The 19,281-nt window shown below is 35.0% G+C and overlaps 1 protein-coding gene across 1 annotated transcript; it reads left to right on the top strand.

Moving 5' to 3' along the window:
* Positions 1–727: 727 nt before the first annotated feature.
* LOC106710395 (protein krasavietz) lies at positions 728–18,486 on the top strand. The gene is made up of 12 exons (XM_014502428.2): positions 728–867; positions 1,198–1,269; positions 11,141–11,317; positions 11,632–11,732; positions 12,204–12,269; positions 12,427–12,499; positions 12,855–13,020; positions 13,584–13,695; positions 14,585–14,716; positions 15,293–15,439; positions 17,108–17,303; positions 18,315–18,486. Exons 2-12 carry the CDS (start codon positions 1,209–1,211, stop codon positions 18,341–18,343), a joined length of 1,260 nt encoding a protein of 419 aa, XP_014357914.2. The 5' UTR covers positions 728–867; positions 1,198–1,208; the 3' UTR covers positions 18,344–18,486.
* Positions 18,487–19,281: the final 795 nt, after the last annotated feature.

Here is a 19,281-nt window from a genome sequence, read left to right as displayed (position 1 = left end):
CAATTAAAATAGACACCATTTTTTTTATTGGAAAAACATCGAACCATTCCTTAAATCAATAAAACCTAATAAAATATTGAGCGAGTATAATTAAAAACTAGTTATCAATGATTCTCTTGAACTGATTTCGCTATTGTAAGGTGTATTAAGTAAGAATTTTCATCGATTGGCCTTGAATAAAATAGTGCAGAAAATTAATAGACCAACCTAAGAAAATCAATGTATTCCAACAATTCCTAGAGGAGAAAAGTTATTTTAATAACAGCAATGGAAAAATACCTTTTTTTTAAATAATTGAAAGTTCTAGAAGTAAGACTCCCATATCATGCGCCTTAATACTATCGTAATTATTAAAAAGTAAAAATATCTATGGTGTTTTGTTTTTCTGCCATTTTTAGTCATATGCTTTCCTTTCAAATAGTGATTTTTTATTAAAGTGTTAAAAAATTCAACAAATTATTGTGTTATTTTTTAAAAATAGTGTTTTTAAATTTAAGTAAAACTTGAACTGATTAAAACTCGAAACAGTAATTTCAGAAGAACAGCAACAATAAATATTTATTTTTGTGTTGTCTTAGAACTAACGTTTTGTTGGTTTTGCCTGCATTACTACTCAGGCCTTTATTTTCAAAAATCTTTTTTTATCTCGATCGAAATATTTCCAAAGTATTAGAAAAAATAAACGTTGAGAGAATATTTAAATCGATATTCGTGACCTAAACTACCGGACATCCGGTGACTCCATACACGTTGTCTCTAGTTCTCGAGGGAATAGAGATCGTTGCAGCGTTTCTTTCTTTTCTGAACAGGCGCAGTCCGAGAGAACTCGCAAAAGGAGTAAAAGGCTCCTACGTAACCTGTCACTACGTGAGTATAAGTGCATACTTAGAATATTAGTAGTCGTGTATCGCATTCTGTGTTGTATTAAAAATCACGCGGTAAAGTCCTTGCTGAGTCATAGAATAAAACTTTATTGTAGTATAATCTTCGGTTAATCTAGAGTTTCCTAGTTTATTACATTTCTATTTGAAGTAAGTTGCGTTCGCCATGAGTCTTTAAGGGTTTTTTGAACAGATGGTGACCGCCTGTGGAATCGGGGCCGCAGGCGGGCGATGACCCTATAATAACGGGTAACGGGTCCCTTGCCTGCCTTTCTACATTACCTACGTTCCTAATGCCACGTGTGTTTGATTTCAGCAATATATTGTATGAGTCAGAAGGTAGAAAAACCAGTATTATCGGGTCAACGGATCAAGACCAGAAAAAGAGGTGAGTTCCAATACTTTTGTTTAATAACACCTTTTTAATATTTTTCTCCATACATTTATTTCAAACTAACCTTAAATGTCAATCGATACAAGTCATAGAAGTTATTTAACTATTCTTTTTCCGTATCTTATGATTATAAAAGATTTATTTATTTTAAATATGCATTGTTGTTGATAAGTTTTATTGTCTATGTAATTATGATAGTGACATGCTTCCTGAAAGTATGTGTGCTTTAAGGTAAGTACTGTGATTGTGTTAATTCATGTTTTGTTGTTTATTATAAATTACCTATGTTAGTTTCTCAATGTTTGTATTTACAGGACTTATTTGCCACACTTAGTAGCTCACAATTTAGTATTTATTTTTTATGGCACCATTTTAAAGGATATGTAATTTAAATTTTGTATTTAAATAAAAATAATAATGAGAGAAACATAAATGAATTATTCTATTCAGAGACAAAAATATTTGAAGCATTAAAGGTATTTAAAAATAAATCTTGCAAGATATATTTTTGTTGAAAATTTTATGTTTTCATTCCAATAAAAAACTATTGCTATTTACCTTATCAACTATCACTAGAGGTTTTTCTGTTCAATATTTTTCTGAAATCCTTACAAACATGAAAAAAAAATCCAAAATATTGCAAATTGTCCATCCATTTCTAATATGACATTGGAAAGTAGGTATACTTACTACCACTATTATTTATATCCCTGTTTTTATCTTCATAACTTTGTCAAAGAACAACTCAGTCGCTAAACAGTAATCACTACCAAACATAGTCATAGTTAGCAGAAGCATTCCGCTGCATGGTGCTTAAAGCCTTATAAAAGTTATACTTTCTTTCTATTGTTACTATTACTTGTTTTTCTTGTACATGTCATTGTAATTATTTAGTAAATAGTTTTCAATCGGACTGACACATTCATAAGAACCAAAGTCCCTACAAAATAAAGAAAAAAAAATATCTGTCATTGTAGCGGTCAATATTAGCATGTTATTTGTATGGATTGGGTCTCAACAGGTATACAAGCTTGAGGTACATGCAATCTTACTAGTATTATAAATGCGAATGTTTAAATGGATGTATGTTTGAAGGTATCTACAGAACGGCTCAATGGAACTTGAAATTGGCACCATTGTAGAACATAGGAAGAACACAGGCTACTTACTCATTAACTTTTTTTTTAAATCCAGAGAATGAAGTCACAGACAAAAGCTTTATAAAGCCGAATAATTTGTATGAGCAATAATTTGACAAAGGTGACTGACCTAAGAGAACAATGACCTTTGTCAATGCTTTATCATTTCTACATCAATTGTTGTATTTCTAAAGCAGATGAATATATGTGGTTACTAGCTATCGCCCGCGACACTGTCCGCGCGGAATTAAAATAAAACAATAAGTAGCCTATGTGTTCTTCCATACTATGCCAAATCTATGCCAAATTTTATGGAGATCTGTTGAGTCGTTCTGGAGATACCTTCAAACAAACATCTATCCATCCATCCACACATTTTAAAGTAGGGTTGGTGACAGGCAGTCCGGCCGTGTAAACTTAAGCCAAAACTTTAATTATAAAACCTTGTGTGCCGACCCCATGTGAGTGGGAAAAGGCCAGGGAGATGATAATCATTTTCTACTTTGGTTAGTTATAAAAATGTAAATAGAAAAAATACTAAATAAAATAGTAGTTTTGTTCTAAGATTTTAAAACAAACAATTATTTTAAATTATGCTAAGTAGGATGAAATATTCAATAAATATCTTGCTATATATTAAAAACATGTTGTGATGAGAATGTTAATTGTTTGACATAAACATGTTTTGCTGTTATTTACAATGATAAACAAGTCTATATTTAATACATGACTTTTGTCTTATTTGTTGAGATGTCTACCTCCGATATAATAATAATAATAATAATAATAAACTTCTTTATTGTCATCATAAGGAATACATACAATATTTATGGCATTAATAACAACACAAGAATATGACAACAATGGGCTGCAGGCTCAGCGTAGACCGCAAGGCATAGCCTTGTGGAGCTGGTTTTCAGCCTGTGCCGGTGGGCCATGCGCCCGTTCAGAGGTGCCCATCTGCTGGTTTACAACATAAGGAATTTAGTAATACAAACAAAAAAATACATCCTAATATAGAGAATAAAAAAAAAAAAAATTGGTTACTTTAAAATAAAAAAGAGCACATTAGCTTTATATTCAAAAAAATTGATTAATTATAAGTTTATTTGTCTACACAATAATTTTTGCTTAATTTTTTTTTTAAAAATCTGTACAGATACAGGACCGCGCAAGGGTGGGGGCAAGTCGTTCCATATTTTTGTGGAAGCAAACTTGAAACTTCCTCTGTAGCTTGTACTCCTATGTTTGGGAATTTTAAGAAAATTCTCCATTCTTCTACGTGTTTTTCTGTCAGTTCTGTCTTGGAACCAGTCGAATTTTGTATATAAATATGATGGCTTTTTAGATTTTATAACTTTATGTATACAACAAGCTAAGTGTAATTCCCTTCTCGCTGCCATGTTTAAGATTTCGCGCGCGTTTATGTACGGAGTAATATGCGAACGTTTTGGTATATTATAACAAAATCTGATACATGCATTTTGCACGCGCTGAATGCTCCTTTTTGTCTTTTCTGTAATTCTAGGTCCATAAATAATGTCACAGTAATTGAAAAGGGAAAGTACTAGTGCTTCGGTAATTGTTTTTCTGATATCCTCGGTTAAATATTTACGGAGTTGGTATAGGTGTTTCAGTCTATAAAGAGCATTTCTTATCTTGCTGTTTACGTGTCCTTCAAAGCGTAAATCCCCGTCCATCAATAGCCCCAAATTTTTCGCGTATTCTACTCTATCAATTTCTTGACCCGATATCATGATTCTAGGAGACTGCCTGACAATAGCTTCACGTTGGTGTCTATTTCCGAAAACTATATATTTAGATTTGCAGGGATTTATCTTAAGAGAATTTCTCAAACTCCAATTAGATAAATTGTCTAGGTCCTGATTAATCTTTGCCTCCGCTTGTTTTAAATCCTCGGGGCGGCATGACAAGTATAACTGCGTGTCGTCTGCATATAAATGATACTTACAGTGTGCGATCGATGTTGTGATATCAGCTGTATAAAGACTAAAGATAATTGGGCTTATTATGGAGCCTTGGGGGGTGCCGCTAATGATGTCTTTAACTTGTGATCTGACATTTACACCTTCAACATTCTCGATTTCAACAAATTGCTTACGACCGGAGAGAAAAGACCTGAACCATTGGCAAGCTTTGTTAGATATACCGTAATAGCTTAATTTCTTAATTAGAAGCTCTATATTTATAGTATCAAAAGCTTTGGAGAAGTCTAGTAGTACTAGAAGAGTTCCTTCCCCCACATCACGTGCTGCGAGGATATCGTCGCTTACTTTAGCCAGTGCCGTAGCTGTCCCGTAACCACTCCGGAAACCTGATTGTAGTGAGGGTAATAGGTCTTCAGATTCCAAATAGCACGTTAACTGTTTGCATACGATCTTTTCTGTAACCTTAGAGAGTGTCGGCAGAATACTTATTGGCCTTAAGTCTTTCAATTCTTCTACGTGAGGTTGTTTAGGAATTGGCTTGATTTTTGAAAGTTTCCATTGCTCAGGGTAAGTGCCTGATTGTATAGATTCATTAATTATATGTTTTATTACACTACAAGTAGATCCAAGAGTCATCCTAATCATGTCAATTGTTATTCCATCATGACCCATCGCTTTTGTGTTGATCGATTTTATAATTGTTTCTATTTCATTCTCTGTGCAGTTTTCAAATTGAAATCTACTATCGGTGCAGATATTATTATCGAAAAAGCTTAAGGTATTAACGTCCGTTGCAGTGCTAAGCGAATTCAAGAAAAAGTCATTTATTTTGTCTGGATCACTCAAATGAGGTGCAATTATTGGTGTACCTGGATCACCAAGCACTGCAGCTCTTTTCAAATAATTCCACATATGATAGGGCCTATATTTGTTTTTGTTAACATAAAAGTTAAAGTAAGCTGCCTTTTCCCTATCAATGGCCTTGGTGGTATAGTTTCGTAGTGATTTGTAGTATTCATAGTGACATGTACTTTTTGTAGCCCGAGCCTTTTTAAAAGCGTTGTCGCGAAGCTTCATCATTAATTTTATATTTTCGGTGATCCAGGGATGAGACTTATTATTTATACGAGTACGCTGTAAAGGGGCATGTTTATCAAATAAAACATTGATGAGAGCATTTAGGCATTCTACTTTGTCATCAATTGTATTGCACTTTAGTACTAATTCCCATGGTAAGCTTTCTAAGTCTTTTTTAAATATGTCTAAATTAATCCTATCAATATATCGTTTAAAAACAAAGCGTGTAACATCTCTAGGTTTTTTTATTTTTAATTCAGCAATTACCATAGCGTGGTCACTGAGCGTGGGATTATGAAATACGTTAACGTCTTTGCATAGGTTTGGTGAATCAGTTATTATTAAATCCAACAATGTAGCTGTTTCGTCTGTTACTCTGGTCGGTTGATGAACAACTTGCTCTAGATTGTAATTTGAGAGAAACGAAATAAGATCTGACGCTGGTTTCTTATCTGGGTGCATTAAATTGATGTTAAGATCGCCTAATAGGAAAATGTGCTTACAATATCCAAAAACTGCAATCATGTTACTAAGTTCCTCGATAGCCGTATCAACTTTAACAGATTCTGGCCTATAAGCAGTACCAATAGCCAAGCAACCGAGTCCTGGTAATTTTAATTCCAGCCACATTTGTTCCATAATAGATACCGGTTTCGCTATAACCTTAATTTTTAGATTGCGACGTATATAAAATCCGACACCGCCACCCTTTATACCATGAGGTCTAGGCTTATGCTTTAAAATATACCCAGGAATTGCTGGGGCGTATTTTTCATTGCCAGCTTTTATCCAGGTTTCATTAAGTGCAAGTATATCAGGTTTATGTCTTTCCAAGTACACAAACAGTTCATCTCTGCCAGTATTCAAAGAACGAGCATTTAAAAGTCCTAACTTTAAATTAAATGATTTTTTAACCATGACACATATTTATAAAAAAAAAACATGAATGTATTTCTATAATTATGACACATTTAATATCCTAAGATTTTGTAATAACATACTTTAAGCCAGGACTTAAAGTAATACAGTTATCTAACAATAAATATACAAGAAGGCTATCGATGCGATCTATGATAATGTCTGTAGTTGTTCTAAGTTTCGAATATGTAAATATTCTGACGATTCTGTTTTTCTCATATATACCCGACCGCTTTTTACCCACACAAATTTGTAGTTTAATTCCCTGCCACGTTGCCTCGCAGCAAAGTGAAGGGCCCTATTAGACGGTGATAGATTCTCGACGACAAAGATACGCCGCGGCGGATCCGCGGCTATACCGAGGTGGTGAGTGTCCAGCTTGCAGCTACCGTTGGCTCTGTTGAATTTTGCCGCGCAGTGAAGAAATTGGTCACGATTCGTCTGATTTTTGAATTTAACAAGAATTGATCTCGGCCTCGATGACTGTGGATTCGCCTTGGAAATTCTTTGAGAATGAGTTATATCTTCTTCCTTCATTTCGCAACCAATCGTTTTACTCAATTGAAGGACGGTAGTTGTTAAGTTTTCGGACTTGCTCTCTGGCACGCAGTGGATTTCTAAATTTTGAGCTCGTAATTGTTGTTCAAGACTGTCTACTTGCAATTTTAAGTCGATGTGATTTTTCTTCACTCTCTCAGCCTCGTCTTCTAATTTTTTAATCGTAGTGTTTTTCTCGGATATTTCAAATTTAAATTTTTCGTACTGGTCATTAAAAAATGAAATCGAGTTCTGAAAATCGGTGACCAGCTCCCTGATAGATTTCATTTGTTCATTGATAATTTCTTTAACGGTTTCTTTTATAACTGTATTGACTTCTTCACGTATAATTTCGCGTATATTTGCCATCAGATCGAGCTTGTCATCAGGATTTAACATAGGCTGAGATGATTTTGTCCGTTTTTCCATTCTTCTCACGGTTACGTTGGAGTTGTCACTATCGGGGGAAAGATCTGGCCTTGCTGCACGTACAGGGGTATCAGTATTGTCACCTTTGCGTTCTTTGTTACGACATTCTTGACATTTCCACGATTCCTTCCGATCTTTACTCATAGTGTTATGGAATCTTTTTTCGGATACGTTTGCGCATACTAAATCGTACAGTTTGTGACAAAAACAGCACACTAAGTACTCTTTGTTTGCGATATTCTTCAAACATCCACTACAAGTAAGAGATTTAATTGTTTTATCCATGTTGAGAGACAATTAAAAAAAATCACTGATACTCGACGGTAGTTTAGAAATTGTTGCTGTTTACTTTTAGTTGCACACAAGTTTATTTACTGTTTTACACAAATTAGTGTTTTGTTTCTTCATATAAAAACACACACTACCACTAGTTAAATGTCCAAATATGATGATAATATTTTTACGTCCGTAATAACTTTTTACACATTGATTTGTCTTAAAAATCGCGGAGCCACAAAATACGCGTGCGCACCTCTGAGCGACGCGCGAACGACGAAAATATTGGAATATTTTACTACAATATGTTCTAAACTTCTAAACATAGTGACAAATTAAAGTCTTGTGACACTACTGAGAGGAAGATGGTCATTGTTGAATAAAAATATTATGCCAATATTCTTACAATAATTTACTTAATTTTTTTCAAAGGATGTAAACACACTATATTTTAACACGTTCAGCTTTTGTAACAAAGCACATAGTTTATAGGAAACACTGTGTAATATATTCCATTTAGTCCAGGATTTTCAGCGCGTCAAAGTCTGCCATGTCCCCTGAGAAGCATTGAATATTTAGGTGCCTGTCCGTACTGTGCCATTCATTGTTTATACATTCCGAAATTCGCTTCGTACGTACGATCTGCTATATTTTGTACTTACTACGGATTCAGTTTATTTAAATCACTAGAAAAAATGTTTAAATGTACATGAATATGAAGTGTTATTGTGGTCGAAACGTCGCAATTTTATATTAACTGCTACTGGAAAGATGTATACTTAGAGGTTACCATAGGTTGAAAAAGAGGGGTCACGGCCAATTGACCATGGATATCTAAAAATATGCAATCCAGTAATCCAATGTCTTCTTACTAACAAAAAATCGAGACTATCCACAGTTACAATTCTAAAATCGCTTACAAAGTGATAAATATAAGTAGGTCGTAAGTATATAATTTGATCAAAGTAATATTTCGCAATTGCAGAGTCAGGTGTACTCTTATTTTCTTACAAGTTAACTTGCGAAACTCGCCTCGTGTACAAACTAAGTTACGGAATTAGGTTATCCAAATGTTTGCAAATGGGTCACCCTATATAAGTTTTATTGATTCGCGAAGTCTATTTGAGCACATCGTCAGAAGTGTTTAAATTTAATTATTTGGTTGTGGACTATATTTCAGTTAGCATAGCTAAAACGTCATGTCTTTTCTTCCTACCCTACTTAAGCAAATTAACGTATTTGTCGTAAGTCAAATGCAATTTCGCTATAAATTTTTCTGTTGTGGAATTCATTGTATCAAGTTGTTATCATGAGTGGGGTATGTTCGGAGTTTACAGCTAGAAGTTTCTGGCTCGTCCTTTGTAAAAACTTACCTTTTGTAACCTTCGAATAATTGTTATTCAAGGTTTACGTTCCGTCTGTTATCTACCCGGTGAACAAGGAAGTGTCATTGTACCTCAATGTCACATCGGCGCCATTTTATCTCTCATTCGTGCCATCCGCCATCTTTGTTGTGTTCACACAAACACAAAGTAGTTTCCCGCCAAATTTTATATTAGTATAAAAGAAAATGGTTTCTTGTTTAGGTTTAAAATATTGATAAACACGTGATGTACGACCTTATTTAATTAAATCTTGCCAAATTCTTTCCTCCAATGTTACATGTCCTTGACTTTGTTTGTCGTAAACATAAAGAATTGTTTCCGTACAGGCCAGTTCATTACAGTGTTCCCGCAAAACTATTAGTGCTAATTGAAGATTATTTAAGGAGTGCGTAAAGTTACTGTTTTATAATTTAATTTAGTACAAATACTAGTGTGTGGTCACCTTAACAATTTTTTTCATAGGATCGTTTAACCAATTTATTAATAAATAAGATAAAGATAAAGAAGTTTTATTTTAATTTGATTGGTAGTATTACTATACGTACTATGGCTAGTAAATTACTTAATTGGAATTATTTGTAGGACAGTAGCGTGTAGATGCCGTGGCCAGTAGGTTCAGCTCCAAGGTTCGCAAGGTAACGTGGCATAATGTACTTTCAAGCCATATCGAGTGGTGTAATAGGGTGACCAAAACAGATGTGAATTGACATAAAAGTAAATTAATATTTATATATTATTTTTCTGAAGTTAAATATAAATGTTTGAGCTTCTGTTGAATAACTATGGCAAATGTGAGCAACCACAATAAAGGAAGATTGTAACTTAAAGGGGTCTCTCTCTGAAAACTTAGAAGAATCTCTTTCAAATAACAATGTTCACTTTCGTGTACTTATTTTTCTAATAGTATTATGGTCACTGTAGGATTGACGTAATGCCGACGTTCTTAGCGTAGGTCGCTCGACGTTGACGTCGGTATGTCCATTGAATATCTGTTTCACTTATATAACGCAGTATTGTTGAATCTAGATCCATCTGGAACTGTAAAAAATACCCTTTCTTATACCGAATTGCTTTAGTCATTCGATACAAATGTGATCTAAACTAAACAATAGGTACAGTCTGATTTAAAACATTGAGAGATAGATGCAGTGGAGTACGTTTATTTGGCGAAATACCTTATGGTGTTAGTTTATTGTACAATATACGATGCTAAGTGGGAAGCTAATTTAATTCTTTGACTACATGGATGGGGTGGTATGCATGAATATTAGACTGTGCCAAATAAATCGACTATTTTTTTTTCGGTCCCATATCAAAATTTCGTTGAGAGTGATGAAAAAAAATTGTGTCAAAATTTGAGCCCTCTATCTTTATTTTTCAGTTAGCGCTCGCTAAACGCCAAAAAAAGTTTTTTTTTTCACTTTTTTTTTGGTTATAGAAAATTCAATATACCAAATATAAAAAGATCATAAATATTCCTAGAAAAATTGCATTAGTATGTTCTTTTCGTTAGAAAGTAGTTTAATAAGTGTTCATCAATAATTAAAAATGAAAATTATAGAACGAAATGTAATTTAATCAGATATAAAAAAAGCTGTTGACTTTTTAAGTTCGATAAAAAATCATCTTTGTAGAGAATTTAATTTCCTACAAAACCATACCAAGGATTTTTTATATTTGGTATATCGAAAAATAGTCGATTTATTTGGCACAGTCTAATGAATATATTGATCCATAAGGAAGGGACGCAGATTTATTGTTATTGCCACCATTACTGATATTGTAGTTGACCTTATTCGTAAGTAAAATGTGTGTCGTTAGAAACGTATAAAACTGTTTCATGGATGACATTTATATTCATGTTTGCTGTTATTTCCTTCCGTAATCTTATTTACCTTCATTATAAGTAGGTTACAGTTTTTATAATATTTAAAAAAAAAAAAACAGAATTCGTTAAATAACTGGTAATTAAAACATGAATTTGTCAGCAATTCTTATTACAAAGTCATAAAGAGGTGATTTTTCAAATATTTTTTTTTTACTACGTCCTTTGGAAACAGAAAACGAAAAATCTTTGTAGTATTAGATGATCTAGCTTACATCGCAGATGTGTAGATATAAAGTAGAGATTGAATGTGGTATGTGTTTGTTCCAGATGAGAAAGAGAAATACGACCCTAACGGGTTCCGCGACGCGCTGGTGCAAGGGCTGGAGCGCGCCGGCGGCGATCTGGAGGCGGCCTACAAGTTCCTAGACGCCGCCGGCTCCAAGCTCGACTACCGCCGCTATGGGGAGGTCATCTTTGACGTGCTCATCGCCGGCGGCCTGCTGCGTGAGTAACACACACTACACACTGCAACCAATATAAATAGACCCGCTTCAACTCACAGTTCAAAACGGACAATTTTTTCACGTTAATGTTACCTTACCTCTATGCCTCCCCTGCCAAATCAAGTTGGGCTTCCCCGTGGTAAAGGTTTTTTGGTGTTGAGGTCTATATTGACATGATGATAAAACTGGCTAGAGTCCTGAACAATTTGTGTGGATAACAACTTTTCGTTCGTTCATTACATCTGATTATTATAAAAAAATGTAACATTATATTGTAACATTGTGTGCAAGTTGTAACACGTTTGTGTGTTACAGTCCCCGGCGGGTCGGTGTCGATGGACGGCGAGACCCCGAAGACTAACACGTGCATCTTCTCTGCCAGCGAGGACATGGAAACCATGCGCAACTTCGAACAGGTGCGTACTTTGTAGTCTTAGATATTACACTAGCAACAAATCCAGTCCGTAGGTATGCCTAATTAAATGGACTGGACCACATTCTTTTCTTAAGACATCTTTAAGCAATTGTATTCTTTTTCCATCTTCTAAATCTTAATTCTTTCCATCGGATAGGTTGAAGAATACTCCTTCAATTAAGAAAATAACACTTGTTACCTTGTTTTATTAAGATTGGTTTAGTAATTATGGAATTTTCTCAGAAATACTTTATTGTAACCAAATTAAAAGTTTAACAACAACTAGATATTTGTTTAATTTAAGATTTTTTAAGATTATCAAGATTTTTATATGATGAAATACATGGCTAGAGTCCTGAAGCATTGTGTGGAGGACACTATTTCTCGTTCGTATAATTCTGACTATATAATATATTTTTATAAATCAAAAATTATATCTAGGAGATATTCAGACAATGAAATGTATTTGCAGGTCTTTGTCAAGCTCATGCGTCGGTACAAGTATTTGGAAAAAATGTTTGAAGAAGAAATGAAAAAGGTTAGTTTTTAATTTTAAGAAAAAAATACTTTAGTTTATATGGAAACTGAGTATAAGGAAAAATACTTAGTTTTTCAGTTCATCTTTATTTGAACAATAAAATGTAGTTTTTGAAGTAAATATTGAAAAGTTTTTAATTTATTTTTATTTATTACAGGTCCTTGTTTATTTGAAAGGCTTTGAACCTCAACAGCGCATCAAACTGGCTCGTATGACTGCACTATGGATTGGTAAGTCAAAACTATAAAATCCTTTTAGCTTTAAAAAACGTTGAGATATTTGTAATTAACACTTTGAATCTAGTTGTTTCAATAAGGTTCAAAATTCTAGTTTATAAGATTCAATTGTCCTACATCTATATGTATAAAAGAAAGTCGTGTTAGATCGGTCTAACTGATTTAGCTGAAAATTGATGGGGAGGTAACTTAGAACTAGGAGATGGACATAGGAACTTTTTTATCTTGTGTGCATTTTTTTATTCCGCGCGGACGGAGTCGCGGGTAAAAGCTAGTTTTATATAAAGTAACAAAAAAGTCAAAGCCCTCTTGTCTGTGTGTGTGTAAGCTATAGCTGTGTTTGGTGCAGGTAATGGCTGCGTGCCGCCGTCGGTGCTGCTGGTGCTGGTGAACGAGCACCTGCTGAAGGATAACCTGGCGCTGGAGTTTGTGCTGGAGGTGTTCTCTACTGTGAAACAGGAGCGCGGCGTCGCCTCACTCGTCACCGCACTCAAGAAGGGACAGCTTGAGGGCAGGTAACTATCTTTGTCTTTAAAAAAAAAAGGTAACATGATGTTTTTTTTATTTTATTTTTTTTAATTAATATTTAGGAAGTATTAAGACCCCTGGACTACAAATAAGTGATTTAGTATATTGAATCGCGCGACTGTCCTCGGGGCAGAGTGTTGACGTCATGTACTGGCTCGCAGCAATGTTGCTGTGACGTCATAAATGACGCTACATTCATATCACATAGAAATTCTTATTAATTCATATTTTGTTGGTTATGTGGAGAATTTCTATTGTTGTAATACATCTTGTCAACGTAGTTTTGTGTGAAGCTCGCCCTCAGTTTAAGATTAGGAGTCTGCACCAAAAAGTTCAGCGTTGTATTTTATATATTAAGCTTCTTAAAGAATATTGTTAGTAAGTTTCAATTCTGTTCTCGCCTCCACATAGATAGAACGTATTCGATAGTGTAGTTCTAGTTAAAAAAAACGTATAAGGAAACCCGAAACAAGACTATGTTTTAATGAAAAAAGACAATGTTGTGTTACAAGTGTTGCGACAGTGTAAACTCACAGTTGTGTTGCTGCAGGTTGTTAGAGTTCCTGCCGCTGAACCGTCGCAGTGAGGAAGTGCTGGCGTCGTCTTTCGCGTCGCGTGGTCTCGCTGAACTGCTGCGGCTGCATCGTGCTCAGGCCTCGCAGGTACTTTGAGACATAATAATTAAGAACGGCTTAACTTACCTGTGATCGTCAGATGACGGCACCGACTAGTTTTAGACCTGTCGGGGTCTTCAGGGTCATCTTTGAAGATGGACCCCCGACGGGTCCAAAACTAGTTAAGTCATTCTTATTTATACTGCTGTTGCAAACAAATATATTCGGTTCTAACTTATAATAGAACTAGCGACCCGCCCCGGCTTCGCACGGGTGCAATGCAAAATATACCTACTACAGAATGTCCTTATACACAACGTTCACAGCGTTCACATTAGAAACCTTTAAATTTATCAGTGTTTCTCTACTATATTATGCATTTATTATACATATAAACCTTCCTTAAGAATCACTCTATCTATTAAAAAAAACCGCGTCAAAATCCGTTGCGTAGTTTTAAAGATCTAAGCATACATACGGACATACAGCGAAAGCGACTTTGTTTTATACTATGTATTGATATCGTACAGCAAACTGCTGCCATATTTAGTCATACACGTTGGGTTATTCATGATGGTTTGTTAACTACAAGCGAATTGTAGCGTGTGTGACAATGTGCAATGAAACTTTATGTCTGCATATTTAAAACTGACATACAAACTGACTGGCAAAACTAATGTGTTTTGGTACAAGTGGTAGTAAATACAAAAATAATTTTAAAACCAGGAAAGCATCTGCAGGATGTCTTACAACATTTACAATGAGTGTTAGATCAATTTATATTAGTTGTTCTACAGTTCGTTTGCTTCCTTCTCATATAAAAAAAAAATCTAGTACTGTCTAAGTATACAAATTATTCATGCTATTTTTAAGGTAACTCGTCAGTAAGTCTAAATATACTAGTAGTAGTATACTAATGTAATTTGTATGTGTACAGGAGGCTCGTCGTGAGCTGACAGCGGCGCTGCTGGACGAGCTGGCGGAGGACAAGCCGATACGAGACCTCATACAGGAGCTGCGTGATATGGCACAAAAACATGCCATACCTGACCATGAGATCGTCGCCATTGTGAGTACAACAGTATTTGCACAACACAGGTATAATGGCAGGGGGTACAAAGGGGGGAAGGAAGAGGCCCAGCTAGACTTAGTCTAGATCATCGGTTGTCGATCTTCATATGTGCCAAGATGCTAAGTTGTTTGTAACGTAATTGAGATGAATTTTGACGAAATAATGCCATCTCTTTGAACAACTTTACTTTAGAAACAATCTTACTCAATATTATAAGTACGAATATTTAGATGGATGTTTGTTCTAAGTTATCTCCGAAATAGCTTAATGGATTTAGATAAAATTTGGCACAGATGTAGAACATATAGGCTACTAATTCTTTTTTTTTTATTCCACGCGGACGTAGTCGCAGGCATCTGTTTGTATTATATATAATTAAAATGATGAAACTTGATGACGAGTCTGAGAGGTACAACCAAGCTTTACGAGTTGGATGTGCTCGAGTCTTTCGAGCGCTCTGTACTTGTATTGCTAGCGTCGTACCTACAATGTAGACATGGCAATCTGATCTCTATTACGTACAACATAGAGTTGTTTGTTGAGAATAGTTGTATATGTAGAGAATGTTTGTAGATCTGGCAGTGTGTGATGTCCCGAGGAGAGTGGAACAAGAAGGAGGAGCTGTTGGCGGAGCAGGCTGCCAAACATTTGCGTCACTACACGCCGCTGCTCGCTGCCTTTGCGCACTCCGCTAAGGCAGAGATTGCTTTATTGACCAAGGTATTTATTTTTAAATCAGTTAAAGCAGTGTTTCCCAAAAAGGGCGATACCGCCCCCTTGGAGGCGTTTGAAACCTAGAAGGGGGCGATAAGGGGCCCAAAAAATGGGGGGCATTGAAATTAATTAAAGTAATGAAATTGTGGTTTTTAAGTTTTAGGGCTGAATAAAAATTAGGGGGCTCTGAAATATAATTGATTTTCAAAGGGGGCGGTGAAAGAAATAAGTAAATATTATAAAATATAAATGTTTAGAGTAAAATTAAGAGAAGACAACTTGTGTTTTTGTGAAAAGAGTTCCACTAAGTACAACAAAACAATGTACAACATATAATACAATATTTCATAATTAATTATTAAATAAATATTATTATTTAGAAATCACAAATATAAATTACTCTAGAACCTAAAACTAAAAACCTTTAAAAAAACATAATATAAAAACTAAAATATATAATAAAAAAGAGTCCCTTTAGACAAGGTTCCGAAGATAACGGCGGCGTTCCCCCTTTGGATGGCTAGACTAATTCTTTGTCTGAGTTAGCTGCCAGATCTTGTCTTCTGTGATGTCGACAAACTTTTTTGCTGTTTCCTTAAAAAGCCATCTAGCGCTAGGACCCCACAGACCAAGGGTCTTGACACTGAATGGGACAAATTCATATTCGGAACCTAGACCCCTGTATTTGTTAGTTTTTACTATTGTGTACTGTTGTATATCAATATGTCGATGTCTCCTACAACTTTACACGAGAGACTCCCAAAGTTTCAACAGTATCGGAAGAAATGAAGCATAGGTCCTTTTTACTTTAGCAAAAAAATATGTTTACATTTGTTAATATATGTGTTTAGTGCATATTGTTAACTAGACTAAGATGTAGCTTTTAACATTAAAAAAATCATCAATTTGATACTTTGGTCTTTATACATAGGTCTTGTCCGTCTAACCTCAGACATCCACTCCACTGACAGTTGTATTAATAAATTGTGTTGTATATTATTGGAACGAAGTTCCATATCGCGCGTTGTGAAAGGGGGCTAGACGGAAAAAAATCTTACGAAAAGTTGTTACGACACTTTTTGCTATAGTAAGGTATTGTAAGCTGTGCGGCGTCGCATGTTTCTCTGTCTGTCTCTCCCTTATAGAAAGCAAGCCAGATATTTTCATTTCTATTTCGCATTGAACAGTGTGGTGTCGCGACTTAAAAAAAATAAAAATAAAATTATTACAATTCCTTCACTAATTAATCGAAAGGAACTTTGTTCCATTCATATGTCCCTTGACACCTCTCAAGTTTTTAATTGTTTTACTTTTAAAAAAAAAAACAGGGATAATAGTATGTGTTTAATTGTGGCACACGATTAGAGCCAACCCGAGTACATAGCTCGTGTTGGTGTCGAAGTGTGCAATATCAACTTGCTGCCGAGCTGTCTGCAATTAGCAAATATTTGCTCTCTTGTTTGTCTCTGGCTGTGATACATTTATTTTATCAACACAGTTGTCATTTTTCATACCATCTTTTAATACAAAGAACTGAAAAAAGAAACATGATTATTGAATCAGTACAGTACAAATCAAATTTTTTGTAATTATGTTGAAGCTGTAAGTTTTTATATGTTCCTATCTTAATTTTACTTCAAGTTTGTTTATTTATTGTTATTTTTATGTATTCAGGTGCAAGAATATTGCTACGAGAACATGAGCTTTATGCGCGCGTTCAGCAAGCTGGTGCTGATGCTGTACAAGACGAATGTGCTGTCGGAGGAGGTGATCCTCAAGTGGTACCGTGAGCCCAACTCCACCAAGGGCAAGGTCATGTTCCTCGACCAGATGAAGAAGTTTGTCGAGTGGCTGCAGAGCGCAGAAGAGGGTACGTTGATGACATAATTAATTAAATTAAATTGTACCTAAAATTATATCTAAATTGTATATGTACAGTTGTATATCCTTTATAGCGGAATAGTAACAGCAGAATTGCATTAAATGTGCTAACCTTTGTCAAAATGTATGAGAAGTGAAACATTAACAAAACATAGTTCCAACACATGGGTTTGATTATAACTCTTTCCTCGGGAGGTATTCTCAATCTGCTCTGACACCTACCAACCTCGAGCTCCTGTCACTATTTTTTTTGTTGAGCCGCGTTATTTTCGTGTTTGGGGCAGCATATGATAATAATAAAAGTAAAACTGCATTTTTTTCATATAATAGTTATCGATCGAATCGAGTTATTGATTTTACAGAAAAAAAAATCCGACGTCCAGTTCCGCTGATCAATCTATTTTTAATCGTTGCGGAATTTATCCAGCGGTACAAGTATTTCACAGTGGAGGTGTGCTAAGTGGGTTATTAGTAAAAATCTGCAATAAGTTTGGATTTTGTATGGAGTTTGCACACGATTAGAGCCGGCTCGGGCGCTCCGCCCCCTTCGGTGTCGAAGTGTGCGAGAGAGAGTCGCGGCGAGGTCATATATCGTTGCTGTTGTAGCTACGTTATTGTCCTTGCCACGATACATTACCCTTGCACTAAATATTCAGTGATTAATATCGAAGTTATAATTTGAGAAAACCACACTAAACGAGTGTTTAACTTGTAAGTTTCCCGCACTTGGTTAAGAATTCAGATCGTCGATCTTTTGGTGGTTAGTTCGAATCCGATAAATTGGACTATTGTAGTAAACCATGTCCTAGCACAAGCTTTTAGAGCTTATTTAGAATGGTTACAACAAATGTGTGAATGAAGTGTAAAATTGTGTGTTAATTCAAAAAAAAAAATATTATTATTACTTACAAGTTAAACGCAAGTAGATATTCTAGATAAAAAAAACTGTCTTGTGAATTCGATGGCCGAAGATTTTCTAATTGTTTCTTCATTTTTCCAGAGTCTGAAAGTGGTGAAGACGAAGATTAGATTAAGAGCAGCGTGAGACTGAACCCTACACAAACAAGCGCGCCGTCCCCACTCCGCATACCACTAACAGACAAACAGACAGACAAACAGCGGGCGGCGCCCCGCAACCCCACCCCGCGCCCTCACGCCCCCACACCCCCACACCACACACACAAACATACATACACGCAAATTATATATGTATATTTGACATTGTAGCTAACATAGAAGATATGACTAACATCGTGTGTATTTATAAATAATTAATATGTAAGTGTTTGAAAATGTGACTCAATTGTGACAAGCTTGACTCTAATTAATGTCGGAACATGTGATAGCTTAGACAAAATTGTGTGTGAAAATGTCGCAAAATTAAAAAATCAACTTTGTTTAGCTGCCTACAATATATATGATTGTGCAGCAACTTCTGTTTTTAGTCGATATCTGATAGAATTGAGTGAATTTTTATTAAATCTAGAATAAGACACTCGAGTATTACATTGAGACTGTCGGAGCGGAGATAACATGTTATACAACGAAATTAAATCATATGTTCAGTAGATTTTATGTTAGCATATTTAATAACTTTCTAGCTATAGACTAGCGGTTTTTAAATGTTTAATAATGATCAAACTTTCATTTATAATTTTTTTTTGTTAAATAGTTTAAATAGATGCGCTTTCCATAGACATTGTTGTAGGAAAACAGCGTTTAAACACCGCTAGTAAATGTATAGCTTTAGTAAGGCAGTTCGCAGAACATCTGGCAACACTGACCACGCTCCCATAATATAATCTGTAACATATTTATAATAAATAAATAAATGAAATATCCAATAATAATAGTTAATGGCGGAGCGGCGCGGGAGGTTTTCTACAATTGTATATTATTCATTTCTAAAGTAAACGTAACGTGTTGGTGAAATATAATATTTTTTATTCAATTTTTTTAGTAAAATT

Source organism: Papilio machaon, chromosome 18, assembly GCF_912999745.1.
Source record: "Papilio machaon chromosome 18, ilPapMach1.1, whole genome shotgun sequence".
In the NCBI taxonomy this organism is placed as follows: domain Eukaryota; kingdom Metazoa; phylum Arthropoda; class Insecta; order Lepidoptera; family Papilionidae; genus Papilio; species Papilio machaon.
The sequence above is the reverse complement of the archived record's forward strand: the minus strand, read 5'-3'. Positions and strand labels throughout refer to the sequence as shown.

What these genes read in the sequence shown, in the direction of transcription:
- LOC106710395 (XM_014502428.2), top strand. Translation starts at nt 1,209, where the DNA reads ATGAGTCAGAAGGTAGAAAAACCAGTATTATCGGGTCAACGGATCAAG. An exon ending in CCATGCGCAACTTCGAACAG is followed by an intron (nt 11,733 to 12,203) that starts GTGCGTACTTTG and finishes ATGTATTTGCAG; the next exon opens with GTCTTTGTCAAGCTCATGCG. An exon ending in AGATTGCTTTATTGACCAAG is followed by an intron (nt 15,440 to 17,107) that starts GTATTTATTTTT and finishes TTATGTATTCAG; the next exon opens with GTGCAAGAATATTGCTACGA.